The 19484-nt window shown below is 40.7% G+C and overlaps 1 protein-coding gene across 1 annotated transcript in view; it reads right to left on the reverse strand.

Annotated features, from left to right (window-relative positions):
- trpc5a (transient receptor potential cation channel, subfamily C, member 5a) overlaps positions 1-19484 on the reverse strand; it is a gene marked incomplete at its 3' end in the record, with an annotated part of 110679 nt that overhangs the window by 1200 nt on the left and 89995 nt on the right. Inside the window, exons 6-9 of the mRNA XM_079813508.1 lie at positions 17129-17324; positions 12600-12812; positions 1599-1640; positions 1288-1377 (exon numbers count right to left, since the gene is read on the reverse strand). Of these exons, the coding sequence (XP_079669634.1) occupies positions 1288-1377; positions 1599-1640; positions 12600-12812; positions 17129-17324 (541 nt within the window). The remainder of the gene's footprint in view (positions 1-1287; positions 1378-1598; positions 1641-12599; positions 12813-17128; positions 17325-19484) is intronic.

Below are 19484 nucleotides of genomic sequence, written 5' to 3' on the forward strand. Positions count from 1 at the left end.
AAAAGTTTAAATTACTTAAACATCCAAGTTGATTGTACTGAAAAAATTAAGGCAGGCACTTTTTTTTTTTTTTTTTTTTTACAGTGTATGACTTTTACCTCAAAAACCCCTAATTTACTGCTTATAGACCAATTTGGAGTCGATGTCACTGTTACGTCATTTGCAGCTGCGCGCACATTGTGGTGGCAGAAAAACTGTTACAAGTAGTGGTGGAAAATGGACCAAATCCACATGGAATAAGAGAAAAAATATCTTATGCCTTTGAATGTCAGAATCGGAATGCAAAAAATACCGTCTTCATATGTATAGAATGCCGTCGTCGTAGACGCTCTATGAAGCTAAACGTAGACATTTATGGTTGCAAGCCACAGAATGGACTGATGAAAGCTGTGTTGATTAGTCTGGATTTGATGTAAACAATATATCTACATAATATTCACATATGCCGTTCATAGGAGCATAATAGTTTTACAGTTACAGCATGAATAACTAATATTTAAACCTATAATGTTTTATGGTAACATTTAAAAAATTTTAGGCCTATCTCACAATTCTGACTTTTTTCTTGCAATTGCGAGTTGATATCACAATTCTGAGAGGGGAAAAGTCAAAATTGGAGGATATTAACCCGCAATTCTGAGGGGAAAAAGACAGAATATTGAGAATAACATAAACCCTAATGTACATGTGTACAAGTAACAAACAAGAAAATGTATTCATTATGTAAATGAAAACGCATCAGATGTGAAGTCTCAGGAAATCCTGGGAATGCCACAGTTTTATTGTAAATTGCCAAAACCGTGCATTTAACAGAATTTTACTGTAAAATGACATACAATGTCCATTTAGATTATAGTTTAATTGCTGTATATTATAAGGAAAGTACTGTAACCAATTAACATGTTTATTTAACAGTATTTTACTGTAAAATTACATAAAATGTCCCTTTAGATTATAGTTCATTACTGTATATTATAAGGAAAGTACCATTACTGTTAACTAACAGGTTTAGCATTACATTTTTACAGTCTTTTAACTTTAAAATTATATTTATTTTTATCAAGTGTGCTAGTGTAACAAAAATGTGTGTTACTTGATAATTCGGCAAAGTAATGATTACAAATAAAAATAGTACGAATTAAATAGGCTACAAAAGAAGATGCCCAGATTTTCTAGAAACACTGTGACATCTAAAGAATGATTATTTGTGGCAGTGTTTTTGTGAGTAAGCATGCATTTTCTGATGTTCATGCAAGATTAATAGAGAGCAGTCAGTTTCAGAAGCACCTTGAAATTCTCCTCCGTCAGCCCTTCGGTTGTCTTAGCGTTGCGGATCATGGACGCCACGTACCTCTTCACTAGACTACGGATGACCTCCTGAGGGTTTGAAGGAGAAAAAGAGAAAGCAAGCAATCAGACAGAACCTCCCTAATCTTGTTAATCTGGAAATGTACAGCTGGATCCTTGGTGTGACGGTGCAAGGAAAAAGAGAGACGGGGAAAACAAAGCCAGAGGCGAAGCGATGTAATGCAATTACATTCACAATGTTTGTATTCTCACATGTGTGTGTAATTGCAGAGCTTTATCTGCTGGCATACCTGATAATGCTGATTCTGTATCAGCCTGTCAGCATGCTTTTCCTGAAAGGAGAAACAAATATTCACACTGTAATTATGCAGGGTAATTGAGCTCATTGACTAATCAAACGCATGCCACTTTTTTATTTGTTTGTTGGATAATTATTCAATTAAATTCCAGGGTCATTCACAAAAAGCTGTGGCATTTATGTGCTACGTGTCCCCATCACTTATGAATGATATTAACAGGGCACTAAAGTTTAAATGATTTACAATGTAATAATGGGCCAGATTTACTAACAGCTTGCGCCAGCAAAACCCTTTTTTGGCGTTAAAAAACTACTGTCAGGATTTACTAAAGACACACAGTGAAAAATTAGCGCTGAAAAGGCGTGGACAGGGTTATTTTTGCAGCTGAACTTATTGCATATGCATTTGTAGGAGTTTCCCTTTCAGACGCAAAATTAATGGAAGGAGAGTATTTAAATGATTCATGTGAGGTGATTTTTGTCAATTTACTGTATTTGCACCATTATTTACCGCCCCAAAAAAGCACTTCTTAAACCAGACGCTAACTGGTAGATTGCATTGGTCATTATGGCCCTGATCCGGCTGCATCTGTGTTTTTCTAATTTGCACGTCGTCAGTAGATCACGAGTAGATCTTTCCACTCCCAGCTGTGCTTTTTTGGAATTGCGCTCTCACGCTAATTTGCCCTGTTTAGTAAATATGGCCCAATGAATGTATATTAAATAAATTCATTATATTATTACTGATTTAATTAGGTGTATCACTCAATATGCATATTCACATTTGTCATTACTACATTTGAATGGCATTAAATAATAAACCATACATTTTTTGCATATTATTTTCCCCTGTACTTTCTGTCTAACAACTGTACTGTTGTTAGTCGTTTCCCTACTGTAATTAGGCAACACCCATCAAATTTAGGGTGTTGACACCATTAAAAATGAATTACGTTTCTGTTTGCATTTATATTGGCCTCAACAATGTTAAATTCGCACGGCAGTTAGCATATTTTTAGCATAGGAGAGGTTGAAAAACACACTACCATTGAAAAGTTTTGCGCACTGTAAGATTTATTAAAGCAGTACATAAGAGATTTGAAAGAACCCTCTTCCAGCTCACCAAGGTTGCATTCATTTGATTGAAAATACAGTAAATATTATTCCTGTGATGACAAAGACTTTTCAGCATCATTCCTCCAGTCTTCAGCATCACATGATCCTTCAGAAATCATTCTAATATGCTGATTTGATGCTCAAGAAACAGGTCTTATTATTATCAATGTTGAATATGGTTGTAATGATTAATATTTCCTTGATGTTCATGAAAGTTCACAAGAGCAGCATTTATTTGAAATAAAAAATATTTTGTAACATTATAAATGTCTTTACTGCACGTTTAATGCATTCTTGCTTAATAAAAGTTTTTAAAAATCATACTAACCACAAACTTTTATACAGTAGTGTACATACTGAAATGATGGTGTGTGTCACAGTTGGTTTTGGGTTTTATTTGTTTCATGTCTTTTATTTTGAAGTCAAGGTAAGTCAAGGTAAGTCAAGTCAACTCATTGTTTCTGTTTGCTCACTTTGGATTATTGGCATTACAACTGCACTTGGGTTCTTCAACGCTTGCCTCTAGTGGATCTCAATGTTACAGAATACTCAACCAAACAATTTGGACGAGCAGTTTCTTAGCTCTTGAATCTTTGTCAAGAGGGAAGAGCCATTGTCAAGAGTTCAGTGACGTCTCCTGTCCACGTCTAGAGTCCAGAGAGGGCTCCAGCCCCTGACCAGCATGCAGAGAGGGCTCCAGCCCCTGACCAGTGTCCAGAGATGGCTCCAGCCCCTGACCAGTGTCCAGAGAGGGCTCCAGCCCCTGACCAGTGTCCAGAGAGGGCTCCAGCCCCTGACCAGTGTCCAGAGATGGCTCCAGCCCCTGACCAGTGTCCAGAGAGGGCTCCAGCCCCTGACCAGTGTCCAGAGAGGGCTCCAGCCCCTGACCAGTGTCCAGAGAGGGCTCCAACCCCTGACCAGCATCCAGAGAGGGCTCCAGCCCCTGACCAGTGTCCAGAGAGGGCTCCTCCCCTGACCAGCATCCAGAGATGGCTCCAGCCCCTGACCAGCACCAGAGATGGCTCCAGCCCCTGACCAGCGTCCTGGCCGCCACGCCAGAGCCTCGTCCTGCCACGGCCGCCACACCAGAGCCTCATCCTGCCACAGCCGCCACGCAAGAGCCTTGTCCTGCCACGTCCGCCACACCAGAGCCTCGTCCTGCCACGGCCGCCACACCAGAGCCTCGTCCTGCCTCGGCCGCCACACCAGAGCCTCATCCTGCCATGGCCGCCACGCCAGAGCCTCATCCTGCCTCGGCCGCCACACCAGAGCCTCATCCTGCCATGGCCGCCGCGCCAGAGCCTCGTCCTGCCTCGGCCGCCACACCAGAGCCTCATCCTGCCACAGCCGCCATGCAAGAGCCTTGTCCTGCCACGTCCGCCACACCAGAGCCTCGTCCTGCCTCGGCCGCCACACCAGAGCCTCATCCTGCCATGGCCGCCACGCCAGAGCCTCGTCCTGCCTCGGCCGCCACACCAGAGCCTCATCTTGCCATGGCCGCCACGCCAGAGCCTCGTCCTGCCTCGGCCGCCACACCAGAGCCTCATCCTGCCAGGGCCGCCACGCAAGAGCCTTGTCCTGCCACGTCCGCCACACCAGAGCCTCGTCCTGCCTCAGCCGCCACACCAGAGCCTCATCCTGCCATGGCCGCCACGCCAGAGCCTCGTCCTGCCTCGGCCGCCACACCAGAGCCTCATCCTGCCACAGCCGCCACGCAAGAGCCTTGTCCTGCCACGTCCGCCACACCAGAGCCTCGTCCTGCCACGGCTGCCACGCCAGATCCTCGTCCTGCCACGGCCGCAACGCCAGATCCTCGTCCTGCCACGGATGCCACGCCAGAGCCTCGTCATGCCACATACGCCGTTTAAGTTTCCCCTGGAGATTTTTTGGGGGGATCTAGAGGTATCAAGCTCCAGTGGAGGCGGAGCTTGGGCCTACACTGCACCACGGTCCAGATCCTCCAGTACTCCACAGCCCAGGTCCATCACTGCACAATGGCCCAGGTCCTCCAGTGCTCCACTGCCCAGGTCTTCCACTGCACCACGGCCAAGGTCCTCCAGTGCTCCACTGTCCAGGCACGCCACTGCTCTGCGATCCTGGTCCAGTTCCCCTTCACGGGCTCTTTGTTTAGTCAAGTCAAGTTCAAGTCAATTAATTGTTTCTGTTTGCTCACTTTGGATTATTGGCAATAAAACTGCACTTGGGTTCTTCAACACTTGCCTCCAGTGGATCTCAATGCTACATTGGTGATGGTAAAAATGACAGTTTGACACTAGTTGTATCTGTTGACATTCAGGTTGCTGCATATTTTTACAAAAAAAGTTGGATAGTAAAAAGACTGAGTAACTATGGAAACAAAGAAACAATCTTGGGTTTATATCAACACTTTCCAACTATGAGGGAATCCATCAAATTTTTCAAATGCTATTTAAATGCAAATTCTTATGTGCAGCCCTACAAAGCTTTTACACTGTATTGATATGTATTAGTCCAGCAGATGCATTTCCAATTGGATATTCACACACTTTAAAGACCAGGACAAAATTTGATGCACATGCAGAAAAAAGCATTCTGGTATGAGCTGTGAAAGATATTTAATATTCTTATCAGATATTGCAGGAAAGCTGCTCTCCTCTTAGCTCTACATGTAGGCAGCTTTATATAATGATCAAGGTTTGATCCCAGCACAGCAATGCCAGCAAACATGTGGGAGAGAGTTTTGAGTGAGTGTGCTTCGGTTGTGTGTGTGTATGTGTGAATGACAATGTGAAGAGAAAGAGAGAGAGTGCATGAGCATCTGTATTGATGCAGACAAGTAAAGGCTGTGCAGAGAGATGATTTGTAATAAAAGTGCGTCAGGTGGAACAAGACGGGTTATATTCGAAACAGAGATGATGAGAGTCCCGAGCGTTTCGAGGGGAGTTGCACGGCAACACAGGAGGTTAAACTCCAGACAGACTTGGGGCATGTTACACCTCATTACATCATCAAAGGAGACATAGAAACTTGTTGAATAAAAGAATCTTCCTTTATAGAAGTTTAATTAATTCATATGAAACTCCACTCCACTGATTCAATTGAAATGAAATTTGCTAACCATCAGGCCACTCTGAATTAAATCAGTTTTTGAAGTTTGGGGGGAGGGGGGCTAACAAGCTGATTGTGATGTCAAAAAAAATGGCAAAGACCTGTCTCATGAATATTAATCAGGGCATGCTGACGTTGCTAGGTAACCTTCCCGGTTATCTAACTTAATTAATATTCATGCACTAAGCCTTTGCCATTTTAGCGCTGATAAATGGGTATTTCACATAAAATGCAGCTGACCTGCAGTGTGGCATGCTACGGAAGCCCTGAAGGAATACGGTGGTGGAAAAAAATATGAAGTAAGAAATATGAGATAGAGGACAAATTATTTGTCAATACTTTTGCGTTCCCCCGAGAAGCGTTGCTTTCCTTCACAGAACCTTTTGAGCTCTTTGCGAGCAATTGCAAAGTTTCTCTGTGAAACGCAAAGGTTTGGCGAGCAAAGGCAAAGTTTCTCAGGGAACGTAAAACATTTGCGAGAGAATGCAAAAGCATTGACTTATTATTTTTCCTCCCATATTTTTTTTCCACCACAATGTCCATTTAAGGGCTCGGTAGCATGCTAAACTAGATCCAAAACTATTTTAAACAGCATGTTGCCAATTCTATTATAAGAATTATCTATGCTGTTTTCTTGACCTCTTATTAATTAAGACCATACAGAATACAACAGGAAACATAGCTGGAAACAGCTGCTCCGGATCGATTGGTCCCCTGAAGTGTGTGTTTGTCTCGTCAGATGCGGTGCTACTGTCTCTGGAAGAGCTCCTCAAATTGTCCCACGAACATTCGAAGGTAAGTGCGAAACTGGCCATGATAAAGTTTTAGCTCCTTTACAAGATTAGCATACTCCCCCTTCAGTCTCTCTGTACTTTTAAGACTGGGTGCATCCAAAACCTAGCCTGACAAGCCAGACCCACATCAAGATGTTGGGTCTAGGAACACACCATTAGCAGTAGGGATGCACCGAAATGAAAATTCTTGGCCGAAACCGAAAACCGAAAAAGAGGAAACCAAGGCCGAAAGCCGAAAACCGAAACACCGAAAGAAATTATGCCAATTATTAGTACCATTGCATTTATGGCTATGACTGTGTACTAACTTTACTAAAAATCAAGGCATTGCAATTGCATACATTAATATTAAAGTTTCAAAGAATAAATCAATTACAAGTTATGCCAATATTTATTTAGCACATTGCAACAATGCACAGTATAAAATAAAATTTAAACTAAAATGTTTAACTTGACCCCACTCATTTGTACATTAAATAATAATGTACAGGCCTACAGAAAGGTTTTTAAATTAAATGTTCTCTCATAAAAACAAAGTGCATTTAGGTCTAGTGCATTTAAAATTGTTCTCTGTAGGACTACTACAAGAAAGTGCATTCAGAACAAGTGCAACTGCTTAAAGATACATTTATTTTCTCTGTAGGCCTTTAACATAATAGTGTATCAAAGGAAAGACTGCCATAGCCCATATGTTAACTGTAGAATAGGGGTGTAGCGGTACACAAAACTGACGGTTCGGTACAGCAGTTTTACAAAATGGCTTTTTATTTATTTTTATTGGTTAACTGAAAAAAAAAAGTCTGTCCTTAAATGAATTAAATTATAACTAAAAGTTTATTGAATATATTGCTCTAAACTATATAGGGAGCCCTTACTTGCACATTAATATTAAAGGTTAAAAACAGAGCCCAAACTATTAGCCTAAATTCAGTTGCTATGTATTTTTAGGTCTAATAATCAACACTCAAATAACATCGTACACAAACATGTACACTTCACATAAGGCAGTTTTTGCAATAACTTCTAAATCTAATTATAAAATAGTTTTTTATCCAATTCGTTGTTGAAATATAATCATTTATACACAGTGTCTGTCATTTTATTTAAACATACATGAAATAATCAAGATATCATTAACAGGTTAAGTAGAATATAATGAATATAACGGCTAATATAGGTCATATATTTAGTGAAAGAGTTGATTTCTCAAGTGAACTAACAGCTGTGGACACTGAGGTGCCTGAGGTAAATGATGCTACATGACTGTTTAGTTTACAGCAGTTATATTGAGGTCTTTCCGCCGTTGAAACACTGATTGAGCGATTACACCACATATATACACATGACAGTAAGTTGTAATGTATCCTCAACACACCTTAGATGTTCATTCATGTTTATTCTTTAGGAAGAGATGATCGATCGCGCTCACAGATGATCGCGTTCACGCGCGCGCGCTGCCGCCAGATTGAAGTGTGTTCCGCGCTTAAAACATGCCCACTGTTAAAGATTGCGTTCGGTTTCACAGTGAAGTCTGGTCCTCTTCTCATCGAGAACATGAACAGCTCTGAGCTCTCGCTGTCAGTGCTTGTGCATGAAGCAGACGTGGGTGTTTCTCAGATATACTGAAACACGTCCACACCGCTGACATGTTGCTTCAGACTAGCACGTGCAGGTCGCGGTTTCTGTTTGCGTCATCACAACATTTCGGCCATGTTGTTTCGGTGATAAAAGTCTTTCGGCCGAAAACCGAAAATGCACTTTTGGGGCATTTTCGGCCGAAAATTTTCGGTGGCCGAATATTCGGTGCATCCCTAATTAGCAGGGCTCAATCTTATGGGCGGGATAAACGGTTGTCTTTCAAATTCCCTCTGCACGCAATAGGATAGCGGTACAACCAACCAGAGCAACAAAGAAGGTGAAGTGGAGCTAGTTGATAGATTAAACTTTTGCCGTATCCGGTCGGCAAAACTCTGAACACATCGTTCTTTTTTTAAGAATGACTTCAGTGCCGTTTTTTGTTCTTCTCTCAAAGAAAAGCTTAACTCCAAGTCTTCCAGAGTCGCGGCCAAAGCCGATCCGAAAGATTGCCGTTCGCCAGCTTCTTTGTTTTCAAGTAGCAAGCAGAACCGCGTCAACTCTGCCGCCATTATGTTAAGCCCGCCCACCGACTCTATACACGACTAGAGATGACTATATGACTCGAGTTTGGTTTTTCCAACGGAGAGTTGCTAGACGCCCTGGCTGCAAATTTTATTTGCTGCCGCTAGGGTGCGTCTAGATTTCTAGGCTACCCAAAAACTTTTCGGTCTTTTAAATAAAATGAAAAGCTCATCTTCACTGGATGATAAAGTGTCCATGTTTTCTCAGCTGTTGTCATGAATGTTTTGGAATGTTGGTGCTCTGAAATGTCACAGACATCGCAAATTCACTTTGCAGCTGATGTGAATGGTTTTAACGCGAACTATTCGCACGCAAAATATTCGCTTTTTTGTTTCGCTTTTTCATTACGTGTCCGGTGTGGGCAGAGCCGGATTAAATAAATGGACTACACTAGGCAGGCTGCATTTTTTGGGCCCCCCTCCATCGATGTTATTTATGAATTGAAATCTGAAACTTACCAAAGTTACTAATAAAAGTGAATTCACATTTTACATAGCCTAGTCTTTGGTTACAAATTGGTTGTGTTGTATATTAAACAGTCTATCAGACTATTTTTTGATATTCATTATTTATACGTCATTACATGGCTCTATTAAATGCTATTAAAATATCCTCATCCATTGGGAGTGTCATTGTTAAGGCAGTAGTACCAGTAAATAACCAATAGGTATCAGTAAACTATGTAAACAGAGCAAATAAGTTTATCTTATTTTGCTCTGTTTACATTTAATCAACACAATTAAGATTTTCTGCAAAATGCAATAGCTTACAACATTTATAAATGTTGTAATTAAGATTTTCTGCAAAATACAATAGCTTACAACATTTATAAATGTTGTAATTAAGAACAAGAAGGCAAACATGACCCCTTCACATTCATCAAGACCATTTAGAAACTGTCTAACAATAAATAATAATAAATATAAGGATGGAGGATTTAAACTATGGAAAACTAAAGGTATTCAGACTATTAAAGACTTGTATATGGATGGTATACTTCTTACATTTCAAGAATTGTGTGATAAACACCAGATTCCCTCAAAACATTTTTTTTTTTAAATATTCACAGCTTAAAAGTTTTATGTCTTCCAGGTCTACAGATATTATGTACATTCCCAAACTGTCATTAATTGAGGAAATAATTGAAAAAAGAGGTGAAAAGGGCCAATTGTCAAAATATTATAATGTCTAACTCTAAAGAGTCTGCTGTAGACAAATTAAACGCATATAGGAAAGCCATTCAATAATAAATAGAGGAATTTGAATGGACTGAAGCATGTTTAAAGGCGCAAAAACAAATCATAAACACGTGGCTTAAATTATTACAGTATAAATGGTTGACAAGGGTTTATATAACACCTGAAAAACTCAATCATATGTCTAGCAATATTCCTGATATATGTAGGCCTACAAAATGCCAAAATTATAAAGGAACTAATTCACTGTCTATGGGAATGTTATGATATACAGAAGTTCTGGAAGGATGTCATAAAATGTTTGTCAGACGGTTTAATCTTAAAATACCACATTGTGCCAAACTTTGTGTATCCTACAGGTTTCTCACAAACAAAGAAACACACTAGACTATTGGACTTTGGATTGTTACATGCCAGAAGAGCCATTGCTGAACTGGAAGAGCATGGAAGCACCTTCTATAAAACAATGGATAAAAGAACTTTCAGAGTGCATTGGACTGGAAAGGCTGACTTATATCTCCAAGAGTAAAATAATGGACTATTACAATTATGGGAGCCAATTATGGGACAATTATGACTTATATCTCCAAGAGTAAAGTAATGGACTATTACAATTATGGGAGCCATACATGATTATTATATCATATGTAAAGTAGGGCCATGCCATTATTCTTTTATTGATTTATTTCTTTGTTTACATTTGTTTTTATCTTTTATTATCATTTTGAATTAGATTTTCTTGTAACTTAATGCTGCGTTCTGCGCGAAACGCGCCTTCCGCGCCGCGGGACCTCCAGACGCGAGTAAACGCGTCTTTCCATTGACTTAACATTGAAATCACTCGCGCCAGACGCTCTATTCGCGTTTGGTGTGAACGCAGCATAAAACTTGACACGGAAATGTTGTTTTACTTATTTTCCGCCGCATCTTCCACCGCGTCTTCTCCCCCCCCCCCCCCCCCCCCCCGCTGTCTCTTCTTTTGTTCCTCTTCATTTTTTTTCTTTTTATGTTTTGCCGCACCCGAAAGCATCTTGAAAGTTAGCCTACTCAAAACACCTGCCTGCTAGCATTGTTGTCCCGCTCTGACCTGATTATAATGGGCATTAATGTGACTTAATGTAACAGTCTATGGTTAAGATAAACATCGTCACTATTTTTAGTTAATTAATAAATATTGAAATAAATTGTAGATAGGACATTTGTACATTTTAATTTTATTATTATTATTTTTTTTGTCCCTCTGTCTGGGCCCCATCCCGCCAATCGGGCCCTAGGCACGTGCCTAGTTTGCCTTTGCGTTAATCCGGCTCTGGGTGTGGGCCTTATCTAGAACATACTTTTATTCAGCAAGTATTCATAATTTACCAAAAAGTGACAGTAAAAACATTTAAAATGTTACAAAAGGTTTCTATCTCAAAGAAATGCTGTTCTTTTCTATATAGAATTTTCTAAAAATGTATCATAGTTTCCACAAAAATTAAGCCGCACTGTTTTCAACATTGATAATAATAAGAAATGTCTTATTGAGCAGAAAATCTGCATATTAGAATGATTTCTGAAGGATCATGTGACAATGAAGACTGGAGTAATGATGCTGAAAATTCAGCTTTGCCATCACAGGAATAAATTACATTTTAAAATATATTTAAATAGAAAAATGTTCAGTAAACTCTAATAATATTTCTCAATATTACTGTTTTACTGTATTTTTTATCAAATAAATGCAGTCTTGGTGAGCAAGTCTTTGTCTTACTGACCCCAAACTTTTGAACAGTATATTTTCCCTTAAAATTAATGTATATTTGGTAACACTTTACAATAAGGTTGAATTAGTTAACAATAGTTAATGCATTAGTTAACACGAACTAACCATGAACAACACCTCTGTTCAGCATTAGTTAATCTTTGTTAACGTTAGTTCATAAAAATCCGGCTGTTCATGGTTTGTTCATGTTAGTTCACAGTGCATTAACTAATGTTAGCAAGATTTTAATAATGCATTAGTAAATGTTGAAATTAACAATGATAAATAAATGGTTTATAAGTGCAGTTCATTATTATTTCATGTTAACTCATGTAGTTAACTAATGTTAACTAATGAACCTTATTGTAAAGTGTCACTGTACATTTTAACCTAAAGTCTTGATGTGAATTAAAAAAGAAAGCAATAGCTTAACCCTTCAGTACATTCACTGCAGATATGTTTGAGTTGTAAGGTGTTGTCACTGATGTCATTGATTTTATTGATCAAGGTTTGAAGTATTTGATCTGATGTTGATTTGAATGTGCTAGATTTTTAAGTAGTTTTCTTTGTTAAAGTCAAAGGTTTCATATGTATGTCTTTCACCCAGTGATACCTGAAGGTAATGCATGATGATACCAGTCTAAATACAATTACTGCATCCCACTATGTATCAAAAAAACAATAGTTCAAAAGCAATAAAAATGTAAATGAGCTGTTTTAGCATTCAACATGCTGATATATGTGTGTGGCTGTGCTGTTAGTCACTGTAATGGGTAATCAGTTACACAATGAGTCAGCTGCATTGTGCTTAAAGTGTCATTTAAACCAGAACCACTTGATCAGATTCAGATGAAATCACAGTGAGAATGTTCAAATGAATTCAAATGATTCTTTACCGTGAACTCCTTCAGATTCTCGTGTTTATGGGGTTCTTCTTCAGGCGGAGCAGTCTCTGACCCGCAGAGCCGCCCGTGTACCCACAGACACAGGTACCAGAATGACTTAGGACTGGGGACTATATTGAACGGTGGAGGGAGTGTCCCTCCCTCATCAAAGTAACTCATCCACAGCTTGGTCCGAGCAAACTTCCATTCGATGTCAGCATGGTCCTAAGGGACAGTGACAAGTGAATTAATAATAACAACTGAATGATGGTAATCACCCAAAAAAGTGTATAAAAATGTGAGTATATTTGACCATTGCATCTAGTACTGGGGCCTTCCAAGGGGGTCACAGGATGAATTGAAAGTATTATTAATATATTACAATTACTTTAATCTAAAAAGAACATAAAATCCCATCCCATCGAAGAACATACAATTATTGAAAGTTCTGGAATCACAAAATGAATCATGGTTAAAGGGGTACTTCACCGCGGGAAAGATGAATGTGTATTAAAATTGGGTCATTTATGTATTTATGTTTTAAATAATTATGTTTATGTAGAAATGGGAAGTCAGATTTCATTCATCACGAGAGCAAACAGCTGACAGACAAGATGATCGTGGAAGATTTGGTTTCAAAACGAAAAGCGCCTATTTAAGTGAGTTTGTCATTGTACCGTTTTGTTGTTGTGTTTTTCATTAAAGGGGTGGTAAAACACATTCTTTTGAAGGCTTGATTGTGTTTGTGGGGTGCACTGTAACATGTGTTCATGCTTCGTTTTAAAAAAAATTGCCTTATTTTTCATATATTTGACCTTTATTCTACACTGCTCTGTCCCTCCTTGTAAAACGGTCTGATGCTTTCCGGGTTGTATGAAGCCAGTCCCTCAAAAATACGCAGTGGGCTCAGATTGGTTAGCTGGCCCAGTGTGTTGTGATTCGCTAACCGCAGTGCACGTCGGAAACGTCACGCCCCTTACCGCCCGAATCAGACCCAGAACATTTGAGTGAAGATGATCGAGCAGAACCTGTTCAGTCCTCGAGAGTAAAGACTGCGGATCTATAATGATCGCTACTGAATGGCACTTTAACTTTTGTATTTTTAGAACGATTATAGCCAAATGTCTGTCGCAAGAACTAACCCAAAACAAACAATAAGCACTGGCTTTAACTAGTAAGTTAGCCAAATCACACACAGAACCATGTTTAGCATGCCTGTAGATAAACAATACATAAAAGCTCTAATCAAAGAATCATTTACACTAATGCCAGGTTCGCTGTTGAGATTTTAACGTTAGTGTTTGTAACGTTAGGTGTTCGTCGGATAACGTTAAGTATGAATGAGCATTTAACAGACTGGTTTGCAGAACAGCGTTGTCATCTGTTTACTTCCTTGCTACAACCTATTACAGGAAAACACATCGATGAAAAATAAATCAGACTTACAGGTTGTGGCCCGTAAACAGCTTCTGTTTGTAAATCCAGCTTTCAGGACAAGCCGTTGTGCATATCCTGTATTGAACTCGTGAAGTTTGTGGAAGATTGTGTTGTCCTCCGTGAAATGTGCAGCGCGCGCGTCGTGCATCCACGCACCGGCAGTGTTTTTTTCACGCAGCTGACGTTGTGTAAATCTGGTATTGAAATCGCGAAGACGGTGGATGCAGGGAGCCCTGCGCGCGCCTGATTCCCCGCTGACTCAAACACACGTGCATATAACATGCTGTATGTTAAACGCTCTGCAACGCACCCCCGTCCCTATGAAGGCTGAACAGAGCAAGTACCCCAGACCTGCAATCCGGATGAAAATAACAGCGTTTCTTCGGCATTGCGGCAAAAACACAGCCTACTAACGCTTCCCCGCGGCGATACAAAATTGCCTCGCCCCCCTTATTTCATATTCCCCGGAGGAGGGGTTTATGTAAATATTGGGCCTGGTGATGTCAGCAAAACCTGGGTGAATGTGTAGTAGTCCCTAGCGGCCGTTTGCTGTAGTCCTTAGAAACTGATTTCTTTAAAAGCAAATATCTCCCTTTGCTTTAAACTTTGAACGTTGTAACTTTGCAGATGTTGTTTATGCTCAAGCAGCAACATTACACGTTAGCTAAAGTTAGAATAGTGAAATCGTGGTTTACCACCCCTTTAAGAATAATAACCCTCAATTCAAGCAACCCACCCCCGAATTGATGCTAATTCTATACCGAAACTAAAATGAGCACAGCCGCCCGGCATTCATTCACGTCCGCACAGTCATTCACGGTGCGTGTCCATTCTGGTGAGTTTTCAGTTCATGCCTATGGAAGCTTAACTTTCATAGAAATTCCTTGAGAACATGCGGAACTTACTCCTGTAGTCTATAGCCTCTGGCCAAAAAAGTCTCAGATGATGCAAAATGACGATATTTGCGTCATCGGAGGCTTTTTTACAGACATAAAATACATAATTATCTCGTCTCAGGGGGATATGGGGGGGGGGGGGGGGGGCAATATATATTATATATATATATATATATATAAATTAGGGCTGTGTGCGATTAATTTAAATTCCATAACGCGGAATTACTTACATACTTTTCATGACGCAGTTACATTATGTTAGAAGTTGGGAGTCACACTGAGCATCTACAAGCACCTGTAACCCTGGTAGGAGGACATTTCCATTCTTTAATCCAATTCTGCTTCTCTGCTTGTGATCAGGCCATTTTAAGCTGTTAATCTGGGAAAGTGTTCAGTGATCCAGAAATCAAATTCATTCAAACAGTCCAAAACAGCGCTAATGCAAAGGCCAGGCTGATCACATCAGATATATCAGAGAGAATAGAGACTCACAGCAGTCGTACAATAAGCGCGTGAGAGTTTGTTATATTGATGCGCAGAGAACGTGTATGTGCGCGCTCTCGATAACTGATCGCTGCATTCATGTACAGACACATTTCAGTACATTGGCGTTGTTTCCACACACACTCAGGAAGGATAATGTTTGATTTGTCATGTGTACGTTAGTGATGTCCGGTTCGCGAACGAATCGTTCTTTTGAACCGGCTCTTTTTAGTGAATCGGTCAAACGGCAGTTTACTGTTTTGCACTAATCCACAAATTTCTAAAGTTGTTCCATTTTTAGCGTGTCTAACTCTTCTTCTGACTCGAAATAAACCAAGTTATTCAGTTACTCCAACAGTACACTGACTTAACCTACTGTTAAGAGAGAACTGATGATGATGCGCACGAGCAGCAGAGCAGCTGATATACTGAGCATGTGGGCAGCATAGTGAGTGACGGTGTTGTGTTTAGTAATCGTAGGTTTATGCCGTCAAAGCGGTTTTTTGGCATCAATCTGGTTGTTGTTGCTCTGTACACATACTATACACTGTGAATTCTGTAAAGTGTTTTTTTTTTCTGTAATGTTTTTTGTTTTGTTTTCATGGGTGCTTAGGTGTGAATAAATGTATTATATAATATAATATAATTATATGGACTCCTTATATTTGGTTACAGTTTGGCTTGCAGAAAATACAGTTTTGTGAGAATCACCCTTCAATCTGATTGTTTACTTGAGATATAGCAAATTATGAGAAAATTAATGTGTTTAAAAAGATAAATGGCGTATGCTTAATTTCACGATAAGCATGCGATTAATCGCAATTAATCGCACAAAAAAGGTGCAATTAATTACGATTATTTTTTTACATCTATTGACAGCCCTAATATAAATATATAATTTGAATATACTACAGGGTTTCTACTGATACAAAGCTTAATGCTAATCGCTGAAGTAACCCTTTAATTAATATATAAATACTCCCAGTTTCTTTTCTTAAAAACATTTAAAAACAAGCATCAATGTCATAATCATGGCAGAAATACTGAAAATATCTTAGGTGCTTTGAATATTGTCTTGGACATATGGGGAGCCTTCAAATCAAAAAGAACCACTGATATAGTATATATTAAAACAAATGAATATTTATATTAGTTTGGGGTTGTTAAGTTTAAAAAAAGAAGAAGAAATTAATCGTTTTATTCAGTGAGTACGCATAAAGTGGCAGTAAAGACATTTATAATGTTACAAAACATTTTTATTTCAAATAAATGTTTCTTATGAACTTTCTATGCATCAAAGTAAATTGCATTTTAAAATGTACTGAAGTGGAAAGCATTTTTTTTAAACTGTAATAATATTTCACTATTATACTAAACATTGAATTGTATTTTTGATCAAACAAATGTATTGAAAATATTGAAAAGACAACATCTCTCTTAATGCTCTCTAAAAGTCAGCCCTTGATTACTGTAACTGTGTTATGGATGTTTGTTATTTGTCTCCTCTAACCTAACTTTGTAAAGCGACCTTGGGCTTTGAAAGGCACTCTGAAAATAAAAAGCACTATTATTATTAAAATGGATGGTCCTCAGTACATGCTATATTGTGGAGCACAACTATAAGACATCTTGGGAACCTGCTTGCAATCTGTTGGTCAAACATCTGTGTACTCGCGTATAGCAGCCTATATTCCAGGCCTTCGGATTATTGTGCTCAGTACTCACAGCGATGAGCTGGTAGGAGTTGTTCATCATAGCGATGAGCATGTTGAGGAGAACCACCAGTGAGATGACGTTGTAGGTGCCGAACATTGTGGCTCCAACAAACTCAGTAAACTCGTGCCGAGCCTTCACATTGGTTACATAAAGATTCAGGAGGCCAAATATCGACCAGAACAGAGACTGAAGTGTCTCAAATAACCTGAAAGATGAAGAAAGAAAAGGCAAGAAAAAAACAAAAAACAAAAACATGATTAGGAATATTGTGCAACATCCTCACAGATGCATTTAGAAGGGCCAGAGAAGATCACAAAGCTCCAGGGGTAAACAGTTCATTAGCAAATGATGAGAAATGGATCAAGTTATTATTGTGTGTGAATGTGAGAGATTATGACTAGGGGAGATGGGAGAAATTGAAACACATTACTTTTCCAAAAAAAACAATAAAACAAAAAAAAAACAATAAAATGTGAATTTATGTTCCCAAATTTAAAATATGTTAGTAAATAAACATAAAACTCACTGTAGCAACTCATAGCAACTCATAGCATTTACTGTAGCAACTCATAATGTATTAACTGCACATCATGTAAAAACTGCATTATTACATTATTATTATTATTGTAATAAAATGTTCATAATGTAATCATTTCCTCAAAACGTAAGAAAATCTTGAGCTCATAATGTAATAACAGTTCCCTTTCGTTCAGTCACTCCGACGTACGTCAGTGACTGACGAATGGGGGTTTCGCCTAGAAGCCAATTACCTTCGAGGTGTTTAACAGCGCCCGATGGCGTGCCAATGCCATGGGCATGCGGAATTTGCATGCGTAACTCCGCCCCACCTCGTGGGTATATAAGGAAGTACGCTAGCAACATCGCATTATGTTTCTGCTTTGGAGCCAAGAGTATCTCTTCACTCCTTCAAGCCTGCTAACTGAGTCTTTGTCAGCCTTCGAGACGAACAGCTTTCCAGAGGCGTTGGATCTACAGCGCGTTCCAGCGATCGCATACTGCCTGCTGATCTGCGCAGTGGTCCGTCTGACAGCTGGTGTGTGGTCCATGGGCGCTTCGGCGTCTCTGCGAAGCTTCCTCTCCTAAAAGAGCTTACACGTGGCACATCCTTTTCAGGATGTCTCGCCCGTGTACTTCTGGGTGTGGCCGGTCGTTGACTTCCTCTGATGGGCACAATCTCTGCTTGGTGTGCTTGGGCGTTCAGCATGCTCAAGCAGCGTTTGTGGATGAGTCATGTTCTCACTGCGGGAACATGACCATCGCGGTGCTGCGGTCGAGACTCAAGGATCTTCGTAATGAAGTGAGAGTCCCCTCAACCACACCCCGATCTACCGTGCCCACCGTGGCCGGTACTTCGGCTGGTGGTCAGGGTGACCTGAGGGTTACGGTGTGGAACAAAGCCCCGACGCTCATGCCTCGGGCCACACCTCCCTCTAGCGCTCCGCAACCCGCGAGTGTCCAGGCTGAAATCGCGGGGCCAGCTCCGGCTCCCTCGGAGACTGAATCCTCCTCGCTCTCCTCTCGTTCCCTCTTTGGACCTCTCAGTAGTCCTAAGTGCTCTGCAGAGGCCTCCCTTTGAGCCTTTGCGGTCGGCCGATATTAAGTTTCTGTCGATGAAGACGGCTCTGCTGACCGCATTGGCCTCTCTCAAGAGGGTCGGGGACCTGCAGGCTTTTTCAGTTAACGAAGCGTGCCTAGAATTCGGGCTAACTCTCACGTGACCTTGTGACCCCGGCCTGGATATGTGCCCAAGGTTCCTACCACTCCCTTCAGAGATCAGGTAGTGAACCTGCAAGCGCTGCCTTTGGAGGAGGCAGACCCAGCCTTGGCATTGCTCTGTCCAGTACGCGCTCTCCGCGCTTACGTAGATGTGACGCAGTGTTTGAGGACCTCAGACCAGCTCTTTGTCTGTTATGGTGGAGAGTGGAAGGGAAGAGCTCTCTCAAAGCAGAGGTTGTCTCACTGGATAGTGAACACCATTGTTTTGGCTTACCAGCAGCAAGGTCGACCATGTCCCCTTGGTGTGAGGGCATACTCCACCCGGAGTGTGGCCTCCTCTTGGGCTCTAGCGCATGGCGCCTCGCTAACAGACATCTGCAGAGCTGCAGGCTGGGCGACACCCAACACATTCGCCAGATTCTACAATCTCCGAGTGGAGCCAGTGTCCGACTATGTACTCGCCCCCCCCCCGAGGGGCCGGTAATGGACCAGGCTCTGGTGTCTTCGCTTGCTCGCCACTCCACTCCACGGACTAGATACGTACGATATTCTCCTCAGGTGAGCTCCCCGAGAGCCCTGAGCTCCTCCAGCACTGTCGACGCCGACATCAGTTCAGTCTGCCCTTTCG

Source organism: Gobio gobio (genome assembly GCF_949357685.1).
Source record: "Gobio gobio genome assembly, chromosome: 3".
Taxonomy (NCBI): Eukaryota; Metazoa; Chordata; class Actinopteri; order Cypriniformes; family Gobionidae; genus Gobio; species Gobio gobio.